The following is a 24,214-nucleotide window of genomic DNA, read 5'->3' on the forward strand; positions in this document are numbered from 1 at the left end:
TGTTATTCAGAGCCTTAGTTATAAATACAGCTGGGTGTGTTTTTAGCCTTTTTACGACTGAGTTCAGCCCTGCCTCTGAAAAGATGGCAGTTTCTAGAGTTTGGAGTTGCACTGGAAGTTTCAAGAGGGTGTCTTGAGTGTTGGAAAATTATGCCTTCATGGCTTTTTTTTTTTTAGCAGCTGGCAGCTTCGTTTGAGGCGTGAATGTCCAAGTATAACGTTTCAAGTTGTTTTTAAAATGATGTCTTGGTTTTGGGTGTTCTATAGTGAATAGTTTGTATTGAAGGAGGCGCGTGGCTCTTTAAGATGAATGGCTGGTATAAACTATGGCTGTAAAGAGAGGGAGGAGGTGACTGCCGGCTGGAGAATGTCTGCGACCCACACAGTTACACATATATACACGTGTATATATACACAAGGCTCAAGTTACTGCAGAGGCTTTAGAACGGCAGCTGAAGGGGAGGGGGTAGAGACTGGGAGTGGAGGGAAAGGGGGCTAGTGAGAGAGATTCAACCAGAGAGAGAGGCAGGCTTCTGCTTCTCAACTCCAACAGCCTGTATCCATCCTGCTATCAGGCTATTATTAGCCCCACTTCCTCTGCTGATCCAAAGGGGCTTCCCTTTGCTCTTTAGCCAACATATGCCATCATATTTGGACATTGGTACAACAGTCTTAATATTCAGATTTTGTCCTTGGCTCTTTCATTCACTCTCTTTTCCCTCTCTCACTTTTTCTTTCTTTCTTTCTTTCTTTCTTTCTTTCTTTCTTTTCTTTCTCTTTTCTTTTGAACTTTCCTCTCTTTTTGTTCGCTCACTCTCTCCTTCTCCCAACATTGTTCCCTCTCTTTTTCTCTCTGGATATCTTCTTCTTTGTTTCTCTTAGTCTATTCTCTTTCTCCTTCTTTTGTTCTTCCTTTCACTTTCTTTTTGATTTGTCTTGCCTCTCATTTTTCTTTTTCTCTCTTTTATTTTAATTTTCTCTCCCTCTCTTTCTTGCTTTCTTGCTCTTTTTCTTTCTTTTTCTTTCTTTCTTTCATCCTTTCTCTTTCTCACTCTCTTTTTCTGACTCACTCTCTTGAACCTCTTGCTCTTCTCACTCTTTTCTTTCTTTCTCACTTTTCTTACTTTTCACTTTTTACTCTCACCTCTTTTGCCCTTTTTTCTCTTTCCTCTCTTTTGTTTCTCTTGCCTCTCTTTTTTCTTTCTTTCTTTCTTTCGCTCTCTCCTTTTTGCCCCACCCCGTTTCTCACTTTCTCCAGGCCAAATCCTCCTCTCTTGGTCCTCCGGACTCATTTATATTCCCGCCATCTCTCTCCGTAATTAGTTTTCCGGACGGAGGAATTCCCTCCCCTTCTCTCCCGCTCGCCCCATCCACAGAGCCAGGGAGAGAGGCAGAAGGAAAGAAGAGATTTAGCGGCCGTACAGTCGGCAGTAGCTGGAGGAATAGTGGCTTTTTTGTCCAATGACGATCTTTATCCTGCCAGAGCGATGCTGGTGTGCGTAAAGATAAAAAGTGGAAAAAAGCTAAAACAGCAACATGTGGTGTCTGCAGTGCACATCAGACAGGAGCCAGTCTCTGCTGGAGCTGGAGCTGGACAACTGGTAAGCTTTTAGACTACGGTGTCAGTAAGTGTCCTTACATCTGTGTAAGGACACTTGCTTGTGCGCCTGTGTGTGTGTGTAGAGGAAGTATTTTGTATGCGTGTGTGTGAGAGACATTGCCGGTTGAGCAGGAGAGTTGTTTCATTTTGAAAAAGTTTTTTGGTTTGTTTTGTTGTTTTTAGCACAATCAAGCCAGTTGTAGTTTTTTTGCACTTTGTTGTGGATGCTGTGCCCTTTATGGCTCCTTTTGCACTGCTTTGCTTTCTACATTGCTTTGGTACTGTATATGTTTTTTGTAATCTATCTTTATTCAAATTAGGGTCAGACTGATTATATTGGTCAGCTGATATTGGTGAACCCCAGTTTTACTGCGAACAATTAGCAACATTTTCTAGTTGCGGCATTACAGGGATTCAGACTTGTGACCTCCTGATGATAAAGCAAAACCTTAAACAGATGTGCCACTTGGGGAGACTCTCACTGTTTAACTATATCATAGCAATACAGACTAAATTGGTGAATCTAAACACAGCACAGCATCATGGTTAGTAAAACAAATATGCAGATGCCTCCAAATCTCGATTCTTAGATGCATCGCGATGTGGACGTGAACAATTCTGAATCGATTCATAAATGTCAAAAATCTATTTTCTAAATATTATATTATAATTATATTTAATTTATATTGTAATGTTGACGGAACGCAAAGGGCGGAACTTGGAAGTGGGTAAGTCTGTGGCGGCTCATAACAAAAACACAATGGGATGAGTGAGAAATCCAACCGGCGCCCTCTGCATTAAAAGCCAGGTTAGGTCAGGAGTCACAACCCAAAGGTTAAGAAGAGCCATTTTGTCCTTTCAACAAAAATCAAACCACCTTGGGAACCGCAACATTTATGTCCAGTATGTGATAATGTGCTAGTTTAAGCTAAAAAATATAAACGAAAACACAGACTTACTCTGCTCTTCTTTAAGCTTTAGCTATAGCCACTTTTCTTCCAACTCCGCCAGAAAATTTTTCCTCAAAAGTTGAATAGTTTCTTGTAAAATGTCTCTCAGCTTTTGGCTGTTTTACGTGGCTGAAGTCGCTTCTCACTCGCCAGCTTCTTGCTGAACTTTCCCGTTTCCACCTTAAATTCTGACTGAGGCGCAGAATGTAAAAACGGCACCATTTAAGGTGGAACAGGAAAATTAGAGAAGTGACTTCATCTTCGCAACTTTTTACTTAGTGTTTGACAGTCTCTTGTTGCAGATTTAACGTAGGAAACCAACTGCGCTGCTTATAAATGCAAACAAGTCCATTTGTCTCCAAATGTTCGTCTGTCTTTCTCTTTTCCTTTTTCTTACACTACTAGCCAGGCGAAGGTGCTGCTAGGTGACCTGCAGTCTTTCAGGTAGAAAAAAAAGATGCATTGAGATCCATCGATAATCGTTTTATAATCAAATCGCAGCCCTCTGAATCGTAATCGAATCGAATCGTGAGGTGCCTAGAGATTCCCACCCCTACTATTGACAGCTGACAGTCATACCAGTCAGTAAAACACTGTTTAACCAAAAAAGTCCAGATTATTACTAAATTTAAATCTAGATCGTAAATGTAAAATTATATCTACCAGTATTAATGTTTATCTTATTTTTTTCACATAATTTCACAACGGACACTAATTCAAATATAGCATAACATATGGACCCAATGTCAATTTTATCCTTCCTGTAGTGTCTTACAGTTTAGTCTCTTTCCAAGTGGATTCTCATCAGAATCAAATTTATTTGGCATATACGTTTGTCTTGGTATTCAACTTCAGAACATTTTACATCCACATATTGCACTTTCGATACTCTTTAATGCAGTTGATGCTCTCAAGGCATTCCTCCCCACCCACTAGCATCTAACGTTAACCTAAATGTTTGCGTTCGACTACTGTTTATGACTGGAGTATTATGAATAATGAATATATTATGATGCAGGTTGTGATTTGTTCTGAATATGGTTATAATGGATGAGATGCATTGTGAATAAGAGAGAGATAAACAGACTTCATGGCTGGATCTTTCTCCAAGAAGAAATTGGAGGTCATGGGTTTGCATTTGAGTCGGTGTCTATGTGAGGGGCCGAATAAAGATTTTAGAGGGCCGTATTGCCACAGGCCCCCCTGCACCCTGGGCCCCAGTATGCTTGCCCCTCCACTGTACCTCCAGTAGTTAGGCAACTGCTTCAGTGTGGATGGTATATATTGCAGTATTTCAGCAAATCCCACAGATGCAGATATCATACTGTGTATCTGTGGTGTGTAAGACTGATGAGAAAAAGAGAATAAATGCGCTCATAATTGTCTGAAAGTGCAGCTTCCATAAGGCTTTCATACAATTCATTAGGAGCTAAGAGCCACTCTCTTTACAAATGTATTAAAGCTAATGAATAGCATTCAGCTCTCTGTGGGAGATGCACTCTGTGTTGTCTGTTTCTGTGTTCCGTGGTGGTGAATGTTGCTTGTTTTGGGGCTCACTGCCAAAGTTTCCTCAGAGAGTGCTGGAGTTTGGTTTTATTCATCACACAGCATTCAGCTGTGTATTTATTAGACAAATAGATCAGTCTCAGCAAAATGGGCTGTACAGAATATTAATAGTGAGCAAATAAATTTACTGCCACAAAAGGCATCACATATACACTATCCAAAAGTATCCAGACACCTTTCTAATTAGTGAATTCACCTGCTTTAAGGTGCACCTGATGCTGACACAGGCAATCCATTGCCCACCCACAGCTTGTATAATCTCATATACATGTATAACAGAAAAAAGCATTGTCAATAGAATGGGACACTCTGGAGCAGCTACACTTGGGCCTAAGATCACCATGCCCAATGCCAAGCGTCAGCTAGAGGGGTATAAAGCCCCCCAGCATTGAGCTGTTCAGCAGTGGAACTGCATTGTCTGGAGTGGTGAGCGCCATCCAGTGCCTTTTAGGATGAGTCGGAGTGGCATTTGTGATCCAGAACTAATTATCCATGAGCCTGATCTCACTAATGCTCTTGTGGTTGAATGCAATTAAGTCCTCACAGCAAATGTTCCCACATCTAGTGTAAAAGTCTTCCCAGAAGAAGCAGAAGTAATGGCTGTTGCTGCAGCAATTAACACACTTGATTTATGAAGAAACATGATTGTTAATGAATCGAATCAAAATGAACCAAGTTTGCGTGCAACATTTTTGATTCCACTAATTAGCAAGCTAGTTAGAAGCTATTATTTTATAATTATTTTGGAATTTTGTTTTATTGTCAATGATGTGTCAATTTCATTGTAATGGCATAGTTTGATGTGATTACATGCTATGGTATCGTCTTGATTGGTTGTTTATGAAAGTTTTTTCACAAAGTTTAGACAGTTGCTGGGTACCAAACATGTTTCAAGAGACTTGCAGGAAGCTTACATTATTCAATGCAAGTGAAATTTAGTTTCATGAAAGAACAAAGTCATACAGTAGCAAATGTGCAACGATTCTCATAAGAAATTGCCTTTCCAGGTTTTATATGTTCCAGACTGTCCACAGTAAGCGAGAATTTGACATGCACATGTAGTCAGAGCACAGTCAGTAAAAAAGGAAATGCCGTATGGAATATATCTGAACATGTGTTTGAATTGCAGTTTATTTATATACATGCACGTGTATTTTCTAATATGGACACATGAGTAACTACATCAGTTGGGCCATCTGTTACTTGGACAGTTTAACTTTCTTTTGCCAACTTCTCTAGCATTAGCATGGCCTACTCAGTGTTCTGACCTCTAATCTAATCCGCTCATTTATTAATGTTGCCAACAGGCACCAACTTGTGCATATTCAAGACCTCCTTTTTATGCTGCCCATCAGAAATTTGGAGACTCTTTGTCTTCTTTTGAAATTTTCCCAGTTTCCCTTCAGTTACATAAAACAAATGTGTGCAAAGATTTTGTTAGCGTAAAACAGCTATTTACTAGTTCTTTGGGTATAATCGACTTCAGAGCTATAAAGAGTATAATTCATAATGTGAGTGATAACTTTAACATTCATTATATATTTACTTTCTCAAAACACCAAACCTTCTCAAATGGTCGCTGTTATGGATTTAACCAACTACTGTGTCTGTGTGCTGATTAAACTAAAGCACACGCCACTATACTCTATACTAAACTATGACCTCATATGCTGAACTTGGAGCTGAGAACATCTTCTTGACATTGGAATTCTAAGATGAGGGGGCATTTTCTTTGGTTTATCCTAGTTGGGGGCTACAAGCTGTAGTGGCTTTTGCCAGTTGGTCCTTTAATTTTGCAGTTTGCACAAAGAAAATGGCAAGATTTAAACAGCTTAAGGTGCAGCCATGCTCATTAGTATTAAAACATTTTGAAAAGCTAGGTGTCCCCCACCCTTTGTCAACTACAGTGCTCAATCTGACTACAGATCCACTTGATCCTTCTTTGAAGCAGTGACATAAGCTTTGAAAAGAGATGATGAATAGTAGATATTGTCAGGGTGGCCATAAACACTGTGATTAAGACATGAAGGAGAGAAATGACTCCCAGCTTTCAGATTTCTGCTGGCAGACTATCAGACGTGTCCCCGTCTGACCCTGGCCAATGCGAATGTGACAGAGGTTCTGATGCTGCTGCCGCCAGAGGTGTCCTTTTCTGCTTTGTCACTGCTATCTTGTCATAATTCTGTCATCAGCTTCCAAACCAAAGTATCTCCAAATTTTCATAACATCGTGTTGTCAGTCAACTTTCATTCTTGTTGTTGCCCATTTTTTAAATCAGTTTTTGTCCAATTCAAATGGTCAGTCTGCCCTTTTAGAATTCATTTATTCAAAATTAATACAGATTTTATTTTCTTATCTGTATTGATTGAAATCAGTCTTTGCCCTCTATGTGCCATGAATGCTGGACCTGTCTACTTTGTATAGGTAGGGAGAAGCTTCACAGCTCCAGGAGGACATAAGCAAAAGTAAGCAGTGTTAACATAAGGTGTGATTTCGGGAGGGGAATGCAAATAAACACTCATTATTTCACCTCATTAGACGCACCATCTGTACCTCAGCTTGACAGGTAATTATGAGATAAACTCAGGCTTTGCTAAGCCTCTCAGATCAGCCCATAAAACCCAGCATAAATGTCAACTCCTGCATAAACAGCTTACTGTTTAAGCAGTATGTGCATGTTAGATTCAAAACCAATGAGCATTCTAAAGTCGACACCATACAACAATCAAAACACACTCATTTTGAAGCTTCGTTTATGTACACACGTGTGTGTGTGTGTGTGTGTGTGTATATGTAAAGCAAGCCTCAAAAATACCATCTTGTCATCATCGTTTTTGTGATGTCACAAAAATCAACACATTTACGTGAGTTATTACATATCCACTGCTTTGGTCCACAGCAGTTTAGCCCTGCCCATTCATACTAAAGTTATAAGGAGTGTTTCAGCCACCTGGACTGCTTTTTGAAAGAGGCACAATACAGGGCAGCCATTCAGAACAGACAATTAGTCTTTTTTTAAACAGCAGCAGGTTTGAGAGCTCTTCAGCCCAATCAATTACTGAGTACTTTCTGAGTCCATGGATTCAGTTTGCTGTTCCTTAAAATAACATGGACCAGAACATTTTAATCACAGAGGGATAAGTTCACTAACTGGCAACCCGGCTATGATCTAAACCCAGTGATTGTTTTGCACAAGTTTGCCTCTTTTAAATCGCTAAGTGGCTGTGTGAAAATTTGTAGTACAGTGCAAAACTAGCTTTTTGCTAAAGGCTTAGATCAGCCTAGGAAATTCTATAAAACGCTTTATAAAACCGCTATAGAAGGAAGGAATGGAGAAATAATGATATGTATTATAGCTAATTGTACACCAGTATTTTGCAAAAGTCTATCTAAGACAATGATTTTAATCCATTTATCTGGGTTGTTCTTAAAAACAACACTGTATAACTTTAAAATCAATATAAATAGACATACAGCCATATAAAGAAAGCAGAATGTTTCCACATTCAAAAATCTTTGTATGTTGTAAGGAACACAGTTTTGGATGATGTTCTCCTTGTTGTAGCTCCAGTGCATGAATTTGTTTGCAAGAATACTTGATTTAATTTAATGGGATTAAATGTAAGGATTTTTTAGCCAAACTGGTTATTTGAGTGGACACTATAAATACTGGAGAGGTATGGGAATGTTTAAGCTAGTACACTGAGACAGAACAACCACTATTAATTGCATTAATGTTCACCTGTATTTATTGTAATGTAAAGCAAGTAAACAGTCAGGTTCAAGTTGAATTAGTGAAAATAATAAATACATTGAGTTGTATTTTGTCCACTCATAAAGCTATAAAAAAGCACCACTTTTTAAATGAAAAATTTTTCTTTAAGGTCAAATTAAAGTCAATAAGACAAAAGTGATTAGTCACGATTAACTACATGAACTAAAGTAATTAATGACACTTATTGTAATCATTTGACAGCCCTAGTAATTACATGAATGACGGCTATTTACATAATCACATTTTAATTTGATTACATTTTGTATTACAGATTCATGTGTGCACTTTGGACTGTTTTCTGTTGTGTGGCAAAAATGTAGAAATAATTAAATGTAACATGCTTTCATTGCCACAACAATTGCAACTTCTCGGGGTTACCTTCTACACCAGACCCTTACTCCAGCAGCTGTCTCTTAGGGACCCGCGCTCAGTGCCGCTGCGGTAATTTTTGAGACGTTTTCAGACAGTGTCATTCATCATGGTTTAGAGGCTAGACTCTGAACAGCATGTTCCTCTCGCTCCGGATAAAAGTGGCGACCTGAGAGATGAGAAAACGGCAAAACTAAATGAAAATCTCATTTTGCTGTCGCCATGAAGGCATCAAACATCCGTCTGTGAAGCGCTGAGTCATTCTGAGCAGGGATGGGGAAATTATCTGCTCTCCTATTTGTCTTTTCACAGTGTTCTTAGAATGCACAATTACACACAGCACCTCTGTTCTGCTGTTGTATAACACTGTGGAAGTGAAAACAGCTTGACAGGCGTGTTTTAAAATAAGGCTAACTTTAGGGGTTGGCGATATGGCAAAAATGTAACCTCATAAGTTTCACGATAATTCTTTTTCTGAGGTTTAATAAGGTAGAACAGACATAAATGTGCCAGTATAGCCTTATGAAAAATTCACGGATTTTCAAATTAAGCAGGGCTTATTCTGCTCTGTTGTACTTTCAGGATTGTCGGGATTCAAGCTCATAATTACCCGACAATAGAATGATACTTTAAACAGCTACACCATGCTGGAGACTCCTCTGAATCTCCTTGTAATAAAACACAGTCTTCTGTAATGATATTACATATGATATAGTGAGAAAAGCCTATTCTGTTGAAGCGTATCATGGTAGTGATGACACATTCATATCAACCACCCCTTTCTACTGTTGCTACTTCCAAAACATGTCCCTTGTTATTCCTGTTATATACTCTTTTTCTAGCCTGCTCCACACAGCCTAAAGCCCTTATGCCAACAAAATGAGATAAAATGAGGCAAATATTCTTTATCTAGGACCCTTAAAATGATAGTTCAGTGAATTTACACAGTTTCCTCAAATGTAGTCAATCACTCAAAACTTATTTGTTGTACCAAGTTTGGATAAAAATGGATTGTGCTTTACATAGCTAAAAATGATATATTTGAACCCTGACTTTTTAGTCTTGAAGCCTGATTTTTTATTTTTTTTTTCCCCTGCTGAAAAAAAATGCTTAATAAAAATGGTTTGTGCTGGTTTAAGCTAGTCTGGTGCAGGTTTACCTGGTCACCCAGCATAGCCATGCTTCCTGACCAGCAAACCAGCATTCAGAACACAACACATGCTGATTTTGGTGGTGATCCGCATAAATTTTCCATCGCTGCCACCCGGCATACCAGCATTCAAAATGCAATCTATGCTGGTTTTGCTGGTGATTGTTTTTGTATTTTTATGTGTAACAGTAGGTCACGCAGTGTCAGGAACCACATAAGCAAGTCTATTTGAGATTACTTGACAGCGTCACGCAATGTGCGGTAAGAGTAATGATTTAGACATGCAGATTGCACAATGTTAATTATGTATAACGCAAAATAAACTTATTCCTTTTGTAGACAGAAAGACAGAAGTAAACAAAACATTATTCCCAGAACCATCTCGTTTCACTGGAACACATCGTTTTGAAGACCTAAGTCCTAAGTAGGAACCTGAGGAGAGCTTGAAGGCAGCGTAAATGATGTACTATATGTACCAGCGTAAATGATGTACCATATCCCGCCACCAACCCCTCGCTCCGCTCTTTCACTGTCGAACAAATTCAATCAGCCCACGTTCATGTTCTCATCTGGCTAATGCTGTGCACACCGCTGTGTGCTAATTCATTTCATTAAAGGAAGCTCCTTTAAACTCAACTTAATCTACTGCCACTGAGAGGATGCAGACAGTGTGGTAATGTGAGTGAAGGAGTGTGTGTGTGTGTGCGTGTGTGTGTGTGTATGAATGAACGGTGTGCTTTTATTACAGGTAGGATTTACACTTCATGTCTTACTGTCATTTTAGATTGTATTCAAAAGAGCAGAAGATACTGATCTGAGATGGCCGAAAGTATGTGAACACCTGACCGTCACACCTATATATGCTTGCTGGACATTCCGTTACAAAAGCATGGGTATTATAATGAAAATGTCCCCCCTTTGTGATTATAAAGCCTCCACTCTACTGGGTATGCTTTTCATACGATTTTGGAGCATGTCTGCAGGAATCTGTACTCATTCAGTAAAAAGAGCATGTGTGGTGCAGCCTCTGATGTTGGACTGTAAAGCCTGGCTCACAATTAACATTCCAATTCATCCCAAAGGTGTTCATTGAGGTTGAGGTCAGAGCTCTGTATCCTGCACACCAAACTTGTCAAACCATGTCTTTATGGACCTCGCTTTGTTTACAGGGGCATGGGTTGGAACAGGAAAGGGTCTTTCCCAAACTGGTGCCACAAAGACAGCATATCTTTGTCTAAAATGTCTTTGTATGCTGTAGCATTAACATTACCCTACTGGAACTCAGGGGCCAAGCCCAAACCCTGACAAACAGCCCCAGACCATTATCCCTCCTCCACCAAACTTTACTGTTGGCACTATGCATTCCAGTAGGTCGCGTTCACCTGGAATCCACCAAACCCAGATTCGTCCATCAGACTGCCAGATAGTGAAGCATGATTCATCACCCCAAAGAACACATTTCCACTGCTCCAGCATCAAGTGGCCCGTGCAATACACCCTCCAGCCGACGTTTGGCATTGTACATAGTGATAATAGGCTTGTGTGCAGCTGTTTGGCCATTGAAGCCTGTTTCATGAATATCCCAATGCACAGTCCTTGCTATTAACTGATTGTGCTAGTGAGTGATGCAACAGCGTGTAGGTGATTTTATGATTTTTAGCACTTGGCTCTGTGGGTTTGTGTGGACTGCTGCCTTGTGGCTGAGCTGTTGTTGCTCCTAGATGCTTCCTTTTCACAATAATATTAGCTCCAAAAACATTACATATTGTTCTTAATGTTTGATTGCGCATCATAATTTTATTTCGGCCTTTGAGCACAGTATTTTTAGTCAAATACCTGTTCAGTACTTCATTAAAAGGGTCACATATGGGAAGATATATTTCTCATGCAGTATTTCAATCCTGAATGTAGTCCATCCATTAAAGTAATTTAAGCCAAAGAAAACCCATTTTTTTGTCATTTTTATACGTTTTCATACGTAAGCCATAAATAGACTTTGTTGTTTTATGTTTCTCTGTATACAGTGTACAGTCTGGCCCTTCAGTGTTCCTTCCACAACACAAGTTGTAGTGTATTTATAAAATTTCTTTTCTTATTGTCTTGGTGTGTATGCAATATTTAAATTTCCCATACACTGCCAATCATTATTTCTTCAAAGTATTATCCAGCTGTAGTATAGAGCTGTATCCATGTCCTGATTAATTAAATATTGGATGGTCCCACAGCAAGGAACTTAACAAAGCTCACAGCTAGTTGTCAATAACAAGATTCTTTTGCACTGTATAAATGTTACTCGTATTTATATTCCTTGTTATGTTTAGGTTATGTAGTGTTACAGGCAAAAACACTTGATGAATAGTTTTGGCCTTTTTGCATTGAACTGTACTTTGACCCCTCTGCCCAAACACAGCAGTGGAGAAGGTGTGGAGGAAGTGTTGATGTGTAGGTGGGTGGGTGTGGTGTATATGTTTACATGTGACAGCCAGTCAGTGATTCTAATATAGCAGTGCTTACAAACCTGGTCTCGGGCAACAGAAAGCTTTTCACCACTGCAAACTGACTTGTTTCGTTGACAGGTATGAGTTGTTTTGGTAACTGTGTTATGGTGAATATGGTGCAGTATGTGGTGTGTCATTGCGGTTTAAGCAGTCTGGCTGCTGAATCACTGCAGAGTGTGTGTACGCGAGAGTGTGAACAGAAGCCAATCAATGCCCAATTTTCCAAGTGTGTCGAGTTGCATGAGTAATGTGGAAGCAATCTGTGATTTCAGCAGCTTTCGGTCATGCTCTGTAGTCATCAATGAGGTTTTAATCAAATGCATAACAGCCATTGGGCACTTTTACTATGACTGATGTTCAGTTTGAAGTGGATTTGAGTGGCTCTTTATATACAAACGCTTCCTTTTTCCTCAACTTCTGCCAGGGTGTGTTTCTGTAAAGTCCGCATGCCTTTATTCCGGGACACAGGGGTCCAAGTTCAGCTTTGTCCAGATATAAATAATGCAGTGAGCTTTGAATTTTACTGTTTGAAACAGACAAACAGGGGGTTAATGATGGTTTGATTATGTGCGGTACCACTCACAAGTGTGTACATATCAGATTGAATGTGTTTTTCATTATTTTAAAGGGACAGTTTAGTGGGGAAAACAGAACTTTCTTTACATTTTTTGAAATAAGAGTTTGATGTTCTGTGTAAACATAGTTATGTACGTTACCAAACGTACCATTCACTCCCAAATCTATATAATCCATGCGTAGAAACTATGGAGATTCCATGTATGGAAACCCAGCTGCAAAATTAGCCTGTTTTCAATTAATTTGTATGTAAGGACATAGTATGAAATTTGTACATGAAATCATATGCAAAAGTTTATGTGCTCCTGGTTAAATTACATGTTTTGAGTGAAAATAAATCAACACTCGCTATAGAGAACACACTTCAGCTCATTTTAATGCACAATTACTGGTTGTTTGCTGAATGCAATGGTCTTGGGGGATGAAACATAAAATGAGGCCTCTGCAAAAGTTATGACCCATTTTAAATTTTAATTTATTATTATTTTATGTCTGTTAAACTCAGCAAATAATTAGAAATTGTGCACTGAAATTTAAAAAAAAAAGAATTGGAAAATGATCATGTTGCTATTGATTTTGTCTGTTTTAGGGACATGCGCACACGTGTTATGAATGGACCTCAGGAAAAAAGAAAAATAAGAATATGGGCCCTTTAAATTTAAATTTTTTTTCTTTCTCTCTCTCTCTCTCTCTCTCTCTCTCTCTCTCACACTCTCTCTGTGTCTCTCTCTCTCTCTCTCTCTCTCTCTCTCTCTCTCTCTCTCTCTCTCTCTCTCTCTCTCTCTCTGCAGTGTGGAGGGTGACGCTGCTGGTGCTGAAGCTGCTGCAGTGTCTCTGGACAGCAGTGGTGAATACGCTCGTCTGCCAGTGACGCGCAGCTCCATCCTCGGCTCCGAGCGCTTCGAGCCGCTCTACACGCACGAGGTTCGGCCACGGCCGCGCCGGCCAAAACTCCAGCACTCTCAGTCTATCCTCCGCAAACAGGCCGAGGAAGAGGCCATCAAACGCTCACGATCACTTTCCGAAAGCTATGAACTCTCCACTGACCTCCAGGACAAACAGGTGAGGAAGATTTTATCTGTTGTTGTCGGTTTTGTTGATGCCATGTTGACTGTGAGTAACTTCTAGAATGTATCAATGAAAAATGTCAGTCTCGAGCAAATATACTGTCAGTCAGCTTTACAGGGTGAGGATGATGAGGGGACACTGCCCATCAAAATGTTTATAATAAATGAGCATGGTTTCTTTGTCTGGTTTTAATAACTATGCAGGGTATTAAAGACTATGTAGATTATTTAGATAACAGTATAATGTGTTAATATTTGCACAAAAAATAGATTTTTTTTCTCTAAATGAATCTGCTTAGGCTTTAATATGTTGCAAAAGGACAAAGAAAGCATGTTCATTTGTATTAATAATGGTTAGACAAGTGTAGATTCCCTACACAAAATCTGATATTGCTAACAATGATTGAAAGCAGTAGGCTGTTAGCATTACACAAAGGCGATCAAGCTAACTGGGCTACTTGCAACAGACTTCCATTCATTTTTGACTAGAGCCCAAACAATATAACCAATGGTTTGTCAACTGATTGACAAACCATTCAATCATGAAGATGCAGACAACATGTGAGGCTTATTGTTGTTGCTTTGATTGTGATTCGTGTATGTGTCTCTGTTTTAATACATAGTAGGGGCAGGATGGTACATTTATCCCAAGATTCTATGTGAGGAATAGGCCCGGATACAGTTAAACGCTAGTGAAAATTTAAAAATTGTGGTTATGACTCTAATGTGAAAGCTACAGTGTGTTTGTATCCCCAGCCAAGTTCTGACCACTCAGCAAATACCCTCATGTAATTTGGTGCACATTAGTCATTGCGATGTGAAACCAAGCAAGCAAAAGAAAAAGTGTCATTTTTCAAGAACGTCTTGTTTGGTCAGATCTGATCATTTTGTTATTCATCAGTTTCATCTTTGGCATACCTAAACAATCATGTACTGAACTCACGTCTAGTAGAAGTGATATGGGCTTAATATTTTAACAACCTGAAATATGTCTGATTTGTGGTTAAATAATCAAAAGTTTCATTTAAAACATCAATAACTTCACAGAAATCAGTAAAAATAGAAAATAACAATGTCAATAACTGTGCACACAGCAATCCTAGTACTAAGTTGGATGTACTTCTTTTTTATAACAAAAACAAATGCTGCAACTATACGTTTCCTTTAAAGACTTTTGCTTTATACTGATGCTAAACTACTGATATAATAAACTCCCTCCCTAAAAATACAAAACATATAGCTTACTTAGTACAGTAGAAGCTCATAAACTGTAATACGATTGCTGAAGTAGCCAGTGTTTTATGAAAAGAATCACAGTATACAGTCATGAGTGTACCATCTGGAAAAAAATAGGTTGTCACATTGTTCATTGCTCGACCCCAAACTCCATCTCTGAGGACAACGATTATCTCATGAGCTGTTGAGTGCTTTTGTTTTATTGGCTCACTGTCAAAACATCTACTTTCATTTTGCATAAATTATATGTATATGTGGACAAATAGGGGCATGTCCATTGCAAATGATATGTAAATAAGGCATGCACAAGTGCTTGTTTTCCAAGCACTGAAGCTACTTCATCAGTCGTGCCCAAATCACCACTTTGTTCATCGTAGGACAGTTTCTGTACGTCTATGCAACTTGGAAGAAAAAGGGCAGAAAAACTTAGACTCTGCTCCAGACTTTAGGAAACAAACTAGGTGTGAAAACAGTTTCGGTTTCATTGTTGGCCACAAGGTCCATAAAGGATAGTCACAGTTCTCTGTGCTAACTTTCTTAATGTAGAGCAGAACAGTGTAGCCCCAGGCTGGTGTGTGTCCCTCAGCTCAGAGAGACTGAACACACACACACACACACACACACACACACACACACACACACTCATTCAGAACCAACTGGTAACTCCTGCTGTGTGAGAGTCATTCACAGAGCTGCAGGTGTCTGTGAGGTTACAAAGAGCTGAGCAATGGGATTAGTCTTCCCTGTGCGACAGCCTGAGGGGCTAGAGGTTCTCCAAAATGTTAGCAGGGTAGTATTGAGCAGAGCAGCTTTCAAGAAATAGTTTGGCAAAAAATCTAATTTACAGCTTACCTGAAAAATAGCTTGTCAGCCTAGACATGTATGATGTCAAAAGTTTGTATTTTTAAGAGCTTAAGAGTCTGTTAATGTAGCTAATAGGTAATGGAAGCTTATAGCTCTGCAGTTAGCGTCTTGTAAACTGCATGCCTAAATCACTTGCCTCAAACCACATAGAGTTGAGTAATCTCAAACTGACTTGCTTATGTGGTTTCTGACTTGTATGACATTCTCTTATCTAGGGACGCACTGATCATGAAATTTTACGGCTGATTCTGGTTTCTTTACAGGCAGATTTTTATTAGCTGTGTGGGGTAAATGAACACAAACACACTTGCACATTTGTTTTTATTACCCAAACTTGTAATATAAACATCATTTGCTCTGTAATGGGCCAATCTGACATTTTAAAATGTTTTGATTTTAAAACAGTTGCCTATTATGGATTAACGTACTGTTTCAAAAGTATGAGGCATAATTATGCTACAATGTTTTAGTATGCAAGTGCCTAGCAACAATAATAGCAGCCATCTTGAAGCCTGAATTTTCTCCAAAGGACAACATTTTTTGATATTTATGTTTTGATGGCAAATACTTTTTTACAGCACTGTCCATTGAGACCTGATCTTTTGGTCTTAAAAAAAACAGCAATGATCTAACCCCAGCTGTGGCTGTGTTTGGTGTGTTTTGCAGGTGGAGATGCTGGAGCGTAAGTATGGGGGGCGTTTCATAACCCGGCATGCGGCCCGCACCATCCAAACAGCCTTCCGGCAGTACCAGATGAACAAGAACTTTGAGCGTCTCCGGAGCTCTATGTCGGAGAACCGCATGTCCAGACGCATCGTCCTTTCCAACATGAGGATGCAGTTTTCCTTTGAAGGACCTGAGAAAGTCCACAGTTCCTACTTTGAGGGCAAACAAGTTTCAGTAACAGACGATGGCTCTAAGCTCGGATCACTGGTCCAGTCCGAGTGTGGCGAGATGGTTCCGGCTAATATAAAGTCGCCTATGGCCCAGAGCGATTTCACTGATGCTATTACAGAGCTGGAGGACACTTTTTCCAGGCAGGTGAAGTCTTTGGCAGAGTCAATAGATGATGCTTTGAACTGTCGCAGCTTGCATGGAGACGAAGGTCAAGCTGAGCCAGGTCAGCGCGACCGTGATCTTGAGCGAGAGGTGGCGACCTCTTACCAGGTCAAACCTTCGCATAGTAGTGGGGATCACCGCAAATTGGACGAAATGACTGCTTCTTATAGTGACGTGACGCTTTACATTGACGAAGAAGAACTTTCCCCTCCACTTCCTCTTTCACAGCCTGTGGACCGGCCATCTAGTACTGAATCTGACCTTAGGCTACGATCCCTAAATTCATCCCAGGACTATTGGGCTCAAGCGCATAAGGACGATAAAGGCGATACGGACACTAGCTGCAGAAGTACGCCATCCTTAGAGTGTCAAGAACAACGACTGAGGGTGGATCACCTTCCTTTGCTAACCATAGAGCCCCCTAGTGACAGTTCAGTGGAACTGAGCGACCGCTCTGACCGTAGTTCACTCAAAAGGCAAAACGCCTACGAAAGAGGCATTAGCAGCCAACAAGGAAGCCCAAAACACGGCTCTACCCACGCTCATCCAGCCCGCGGGCCATCAAGAGATGAAGAACGACATCGGCCAAGACAGCTAGAGAGCCACCTGGCCATCAACGGCACAGCGGCAAACAGGCAGAGCAAGTCTGAGTCAGATTTTTCGGATGGAGACAACGACAGCATCAACAGCACCTCCAACTCCAATGACACCATCAACTGCAGCTCCGAATCATCATCTCGGGACAGCCTACGCGAGCAGACGCTGAGCAAACAGACCTACCACAAAGAGACTCGAAACAGCTGGGACTCACCAGCTTTCAGCAACGACATCATCCGCAAGAGACACTACCGCATTGGCCTGAACCTGTTTAACAAGTAGGTGGAGGGTGAAGGGGGTAGGGTTTGGAGAGATAGAGAGAGACACAGAAATAGACATGATTTATAAGTTAAATGTAATATGTGAAATGATTAATTGCATTTTTTTGTGTAGTTAATCGTGATGAACTGTATTTGTCTTGCTCAAATTTGACTCCAGTTTTAAAATTGCAGATTCTGTTATAGCAACATGCATGCAGCTGAGCTTTTACCACAGTAATAGGCCCAACTGATGATGATAACTCATTTACCGCTGGTTTAAAAAAAAAGTAAAAAGTTATTTTGTGTGAACCATAGCAAGACACTTGTATTTCCCTCATGTGCACATAACATGTTAGGATACGATATCCTACATTTACACCACCTTTTTTGTACTTAAAATAAATGATAGTAGAAACGTGGTTGTTGAGCTGCACTGGTTGAATGTGCTCGGAGGGGCACTGTGTGCTGTTGTGGCAGGGAGATATCATGCCTATAGAAAAAGCTACATATGTTATGGGGAATGTTTTAGGACTTCCTTAGACCACAGCATAAGATTTTGGCTAAGGCTAAGTGTTCACAGACACCACAGCCTTGGACATTTAAAGGCTAGAAGGGTCAAGCTAGGAAAATGGGTTTACTGAATTAATAAATTAGTGCTGTTGATTTAATGACATTAATGCATTACCTTAATACCAAAAAATTATATACATATAATTATGCACATATAAATATACAGTGTACATTGTGTATATTAGGCCTGGGAAATATCTATATATAATTAGCACAATATTTTCTTATTCAACAGTAGTTCTTAACAGTTATTTTATTATTTGCCAAGCTATTTGAAGGTAAATTAGAAGTAAATTTGTACTCTCCAATAAATTAGTCCTCTCTAGTTCTCTGAGTTTTCCCCAACACCGCGAAAGCATCGACATCAGGTTACTTGGCAATAATTGCTGATATCCGATTACATCACCCTAAACTAAATATTTCAACCAAAAGAAATCTTTTAGAAAAGTTTTAATGTTTGTTCTTATTTCAGTACTGTTTTAACAATACTCTAACTGAAGTAATGCTTACTGAAGAGAATTGAATATATACATATACAGAGGGAGATGGGTGTTGTGTTTAGCTGCTTTGGATATTTTTCTAATCAGACCATATTAGCTGTGAACGAGCAGACCATGTGAATGTGTGAGGAGGTGTTATTTTTCAATTATCGTCTTAACCTTTAACCCACAGTGCTGTGTATTTATATTAACCTGTTGTAGTCACATCAGCCTGTTAGCTTATTCAACAGCAGTGCAATTCTGTGTGTGTGTGTGTGTGTGTGTGTGCGTGTGTGCAGTGTGTGTGTTTGCAGTGTGTGATTGCATTTTTGTCCTTCATATAATTAACACCAATCAGGACTGTGGGGAAAGCTGCAAAGATCAAACAAGCACACTTAGTTCAGTTAGAGAGGCTGATTAGGCTGCGTTAGATTTCCAACTGACAAAGTAAACCACCGACCAAAAAAACATCCAAAAGCTGACCATCTGCTTCTGTAATGAAGAACGGATCAAAGTTAAACCTTGAGTAAACAAGACTGCCTTTTTTATGCACAGTGCGGTGGGGAAAGATAATTTGTGAGCGTGCATATTCATTCTGGGAGTTTCAAGTGTTTGAAATGAGATTACATATCATATTGTTTGGATTAACGCTTGCTCTGAAGTGACTGGTTAGTGATTGTGTGTGTGTGTGTGTGTGTGTGTTTGTGTGGCTATGTGTTATTTTCAAGGCATTTCTGTCCTGTTATTACATATAGGTTCACATCACGCACTTATGGATGTATAATATATATGGTACATACAGTACAGTGCAAAATCAGGGACTACCCTTCATTCAGCCATTTCTAGTCAAATGACCATAAGATACAAAGTAATTTTCAGGAGACATTTCTGTGGGCAAAGTCAAAGGAAAATAAGTGAGTAGTCCAAAAGATATATATCAAAATATTATGTAGAGAAAATGGGACTCCTAACAACCGTGCAAGACCTGGTAGACCACCAAAACTGCCACCATCAGATAAACAGCACTTAAAGCTTTGAATTTTTGAGAGAGAGGAAAAAATCGAGCTCCATTCCTGCTTTAGATCTGAAAAAATCCTCAGGTGTTTTATGGACTGCTGAGTCTAAATTTGTAATTGGGATCACTTGGACTGTGAGAGTATAATATTTAGTTGTTGAGGCTTCTTTGTAAATTTATGTTAAATATATATTTTTGCTTTGTTTTTCCTGACACTGAAAAATGAATAACTTGAACATAATGGCTGTTTTAACTGAGATTTAAATAAGTGAAGGGTGGTCTTTGATTTTTGTACAGTACTGTAGGTACTGACATTTAATACATAAAACATATGCGTGACCTCATGTCCTGGCACTGAATTATATGTGTGTGTGTGTGTGTGTGTGTGTGTGTGTTTGAATGTCTGTGAATCTAAAGCTTTGTTTAAAGCAGCAGGCCTTTAATCTTAGATGACTGTGGATTTGATTGCTCTCTGCCTTGAGTCATTAAGTTCGTCTTAATCAAGTTTGCTACTTTCATGGGTCTAAGGGCTGCTCTGACACACTTTTTGCTTGCTCATGCTGTGCTCAGACTAGGGCTGCACAACATCTGGAAATTGTGATATTAGTCTATGTAAATTGATGTTGCAAAAGGCAAAGACTGTTATTTGCCTTCTTACCAATCAGAATGTTTTTACCGTGTGCCCTGATCCTCCAGACCAATCACAGTTCCAGGGGAGTGAGATGTGAAATATAAAAAAACATAAACAAATGTAATAGTTGAAATAATGCAGGCCAATTTTTACCCATGATGCACAAATATGTTTTTAATATATTACAACGTATATTGCAGTCGTGATATGTTGCAGCACAATTGCAGTTCTGTATTTTGCTCATGTCGTGTAGCCGTGACAAATGAGTGACAGGTGGTATGACAACAGAGATATAATAGACATAAGCAAAAACAGTGTAATAAGTATTATATTTCCCTTTGATTTTCACAGGAAGCCAGAGAAAGGTATCCAGTACCTGATTGAACGCGGATTCGTCCCAGACACTCCGGTGGGCGTGGCCCACTTTTTATTGCAGAGGAAGGGGCTGAGTCGGCAGATGATTGGCGAGTTTCTGGGCAACAGACAGAAGCAGTTCAACCGAGATGTCCTAGAGTGAGTCCACTCTCAGTATCATACACACACAGTGGAGTACAGAATCATTTATTAGCCAAGTACAGATTTACAAGGAATTGTTCTGTTTGTGAAGTGAATAGTAGGTGTAGTTTTTTGATCGTTAGTGATACATCATCACTGTAAGAAAACCATAAATCTCTGATACTAAAGATGGCATATAGGTGTTAGTGGGTATCTCAGACCCTCCAGGAAGTTGTGATGTTGTGACCGCAAGAATCCATGCAAATTCAGCCAATCCAATTGAAATATGCTCACAACTGTTGTGATTTTGTCAGTTCTGTTCTGATTTTTTATCTGCACATCCATGTGAGTGCTCTTCCATGTTTTTCGTAAGCAGTTGCCTGCTGTGTGTCTGCTGTGACAGAGCCTTTTGTAGCAATATAATGCTGCTTTTGGAAACAAAACCTTGTGTTTCCTTTTTGCTGTTTTTCAGTTTTTTACATAATTTTAAAGTGCCTGTTGCTCTTTACATGGTCTGTAAATTTCATGATAAATTGGCCAAAAGAAACAGCCCAAAATTACTTGGAAAAATGTCTGGTTTCATTGACTTACGTTAAAAGTAAAGTGTGTTTTGTCCTTCTCCTGTAAAGTTACCATTTTAGAGATACAAGGTTTTGTTCCGGCAACAGCGATAAGTTTGGGAAGTTCACAGCCTAAAAGTTATTCAGTCGATTTATTTGAAGCACTTTGTAGCTTTTAAGTGTGGCCGACACTTTCCAGTCTATTGTTGGTGATTTTGCATGTCAGTCAAATGTCCCTTTCCTGTTAAAGCTGGAGGTTCTTGGCCACATTAAGGCAGAAGTCTTGCTTGTGAATGTGAAGCCGTAGATAACAGGTCACACTTACTAACAAACTAAAGACAGGGCTAAGAGATACTCTTAAATTCTTTTTTGTTTTAACAGAAACAACCTAGGCTACAATTAAAGTATGTGAAATAAATACCAGACTCTTAATCTTCACCAATTTCAACATTGCAACCTACTCCCTCAGAAAAGCAAACAAAAAAAAAATTGCCGCAAATTGTGAGAAATGCCACTAACATTTTAGTCCACAGCAATCACAAAAAATGGCTGCGCAATCCTGGTGGCTATGGTACCTGGCCGATATGAGCAGAAAATGCTGGCTTGGGTATCTGACGAAAACAAATGTATGAATCTGATCTAATCCTTTAACAGAATATAGCCTTAAATAAAAAAAATGTGTTATGTGATGTTAGCTGTGTATTTCTTTTAAAATCAGTTAAAGATAACTTTTTTAAGCTCAGTAGTTTAACAATATTTATGGGTATCAGTCATTGCCCATACAGTACGTTTCAGTGTTGATACAGGAAAAGAAAAAGTGCTATCACACTCTGTCCATTACTTGGCACAACATGGACATCTGTTAGCTGATGTAACAGAGTCAGCAGTTAACGTGTTGAACTGTACAATAATGTTGCTTTAGCAGTAGTTCAAAATGATGCATTGGCTGGCATCGCATATCTCATAGAATACAAGTGCTAGCTTTCACCCGCCAGCTTTGTGTGATGGGGAGACCTAGCTAGTGAGTAGAGTTGCCCTCAATTAAACTTTTTTTTTTGTTTTGCACTGGAGCTACGAGGCTCATGTTACTAACAAGCAATAGAGGCTATACCCCTTAAGTTATTGTGCGAAGTGCATGCCTAAATCAACATGCTGTTGCCTTAAACCACACCGAGTTGTTAAGTAACCTCATATAGACTTGCTTATGTGTTTCTGACCCTGTATGACATACTGTTGTCTTTTAAAATTAACGAAAGTGCATCACATAGCAAAAAAGAAGTTGTAGCAGGCATTTAAAAGAAATGTCTGGAATTTGTGCACACTTTCCATTTTTATAGATAAGTGTGACATACAGTAGTCACAGCTTGAAGCAAGTATGTGATTTGGGTTTTTGGACGGCACAGTGCTGAATGGTGGGGTATAAGCTTCCATCACTTGATAGCAAGAGGATAGTGAGCCACTGTTGGCCCACTGGAGGCAAAGCTAGCGGCCCACTGACTTTCTGCTTAGCGTTTTCTGGGTGGCCCACTGGTGGTTCAGTAGAATATTAGACAAAATAACACTTTTCAGCTCTTCATTTTTCCATTCACACTCCAACTTACTTGATTGTTTAGTAGATACTTTTAATGGCAATATCGTAAATAAAGCCAGTTATACAGCTGTAACCAATCTAGCACAGTGTCAGCAACATTTTCAACAAAATCATTTTATATTAGGCCTAGGATGTTTTTTATATATATATTGTTTGTAATATTTATCCTATTTTATTTTGCAAAATAAAAGGCTGTGTGTACTTAATCTGTTTGAGAAGATTAAAAACTAGTTAGACCTTGTTTATGCATGACAATAATCTGGGTGGTCCGAGCGTGGACCAGCAGTGGCACACGGTCCTTATCAAGCCGTTGGACCACCTCGCTATCTGTGTATAGCCTCATAATTTGGATGCCAAACTCTAGACCGAAATTTAGGACACCAAACATGTCTTAGTCAACTACATTAGGGCTAAGTGGGAAAGTATGTACCGCTTTAGATGTCTGCAGTTGGTCCTATGATCTGGTCTCCACTACAGCTGAAAAATTAGTGCTGTCTGTGCAGCCGGTGGGATTTGGTCTGACAGAAAACCCTACACTTTTATATAAAGCAGAGGAGGTTTTAACTGATGTTTTTCCCCCTTAGAGACTTGTATTGATTTAGTCCAGTGGTCCACAAGATATTTTTCCAGTGGAAGCAAACTGGACTTATCAACAGCTAACAATCTATTACTTTTACTTAATTTTGAATGTTTGTAGTGGTCTTTCATGAGTGCCTGGTGTTTTCTGACATAATTACTTAATGTCATGTTTTTGTGAGCCTACTTTAAATGCTACTACTAGCATTTAGCACTGTCATCTATCGATTAACTTTTTTTTTTTGGCTTTTAATTTAAAACACTGAAAAATATGAATTTCCGCGTGCATTGTGAGCGGGAAAAATGAGCAGTTTCTGGTGTAATCACTTGTGTGTGTGTTTTCTCTGTGCAGCTGTGTGGTGGATGAGATGGATTTCTCCAGTATGGAACTGGACGAAGCCTTAAGAAAGTTCCAAGCTCACATTCGGGTTCAGGGAGAAGCACAGAAGGTGGAGCGGCTGATCGAGGCTTATAGGTAAGTAAAACAAAATCAAATATAAACCTATCCATTGAATCCAGAAAGGCTGTATACCTTTCTTTACAAGCTTCTGCTAGCAGCAGTCAAGGAAAAAAACTGAATCTTGGCGAATATAAAAGAGACTTGTTCACAATCTCTGTTTGCTGTCAAGTATCCCTTTCAGAAATTGGGGGAAGCGTTTTTCTGACTTGTTTTGTCTACTTACTAAATTTTCCCTCAAAATAAAACATGATGTGTTTTTCTGGCCCATAG

The 24,214-nt window shown here is 39.4% G+C and overlaps 1 protein-coding gene across 1 annotated transcript in view; it reads left to right on the top strand.

Moving 5' to 3' along the window:
- Positions 1 to 1,266: 1,266 nt before the first annotated feature.
- iqsec1b (IQ motif and Sec7 domain ArfGEF 1b) overlaps positions 1,267 to 24,214 on the top strand; it is a 45,967-nt gene continuing 23,019 nt past the window's right edge. Inside the window, exons 1-5 of the mRNA XM_036560218.1 lie at positions 1,267 to 1,601; positions 13,276 to 13,546; positions 16,318 to 17,585; positions 20,614 to 20,775; positions 23,837 to 23,959. Coding sequence (XP_036416111.1) covers positions 1,537 to 1,601; positions 13,276 to 13,546; positions 16,318 to 17,585; positions 20,614 to 20,775; positions 23,837 to 23,959 — 1,889 coding nt within the window. The 5' untranslated portion in view covers positions 1,267 to 1,536. The remainder of the gene's footprint in view (positions 1,602 to 13,275; positions 13,547 to 16,317; positions 17,586 to 20,613; positions 20,776 to 23,836; positions 23,960 to 24,214) is intronic.

This window comes from Colossoma macropomum, unplaced genomic scaffold, assembly GCF_904425465.1.
Source record: "Colossoma macropomum unplaced genomic scaffold, Colossoma_macropomum, whole genome shotgun sequence".
Classification (NCBI taxonomy): domain Eukaryota; kingdom Metazoa; phylum Chordata; class Actinopteri; order Characiformes; family Serrasalmidae; genus Colossoma; species Colossoma macropomum.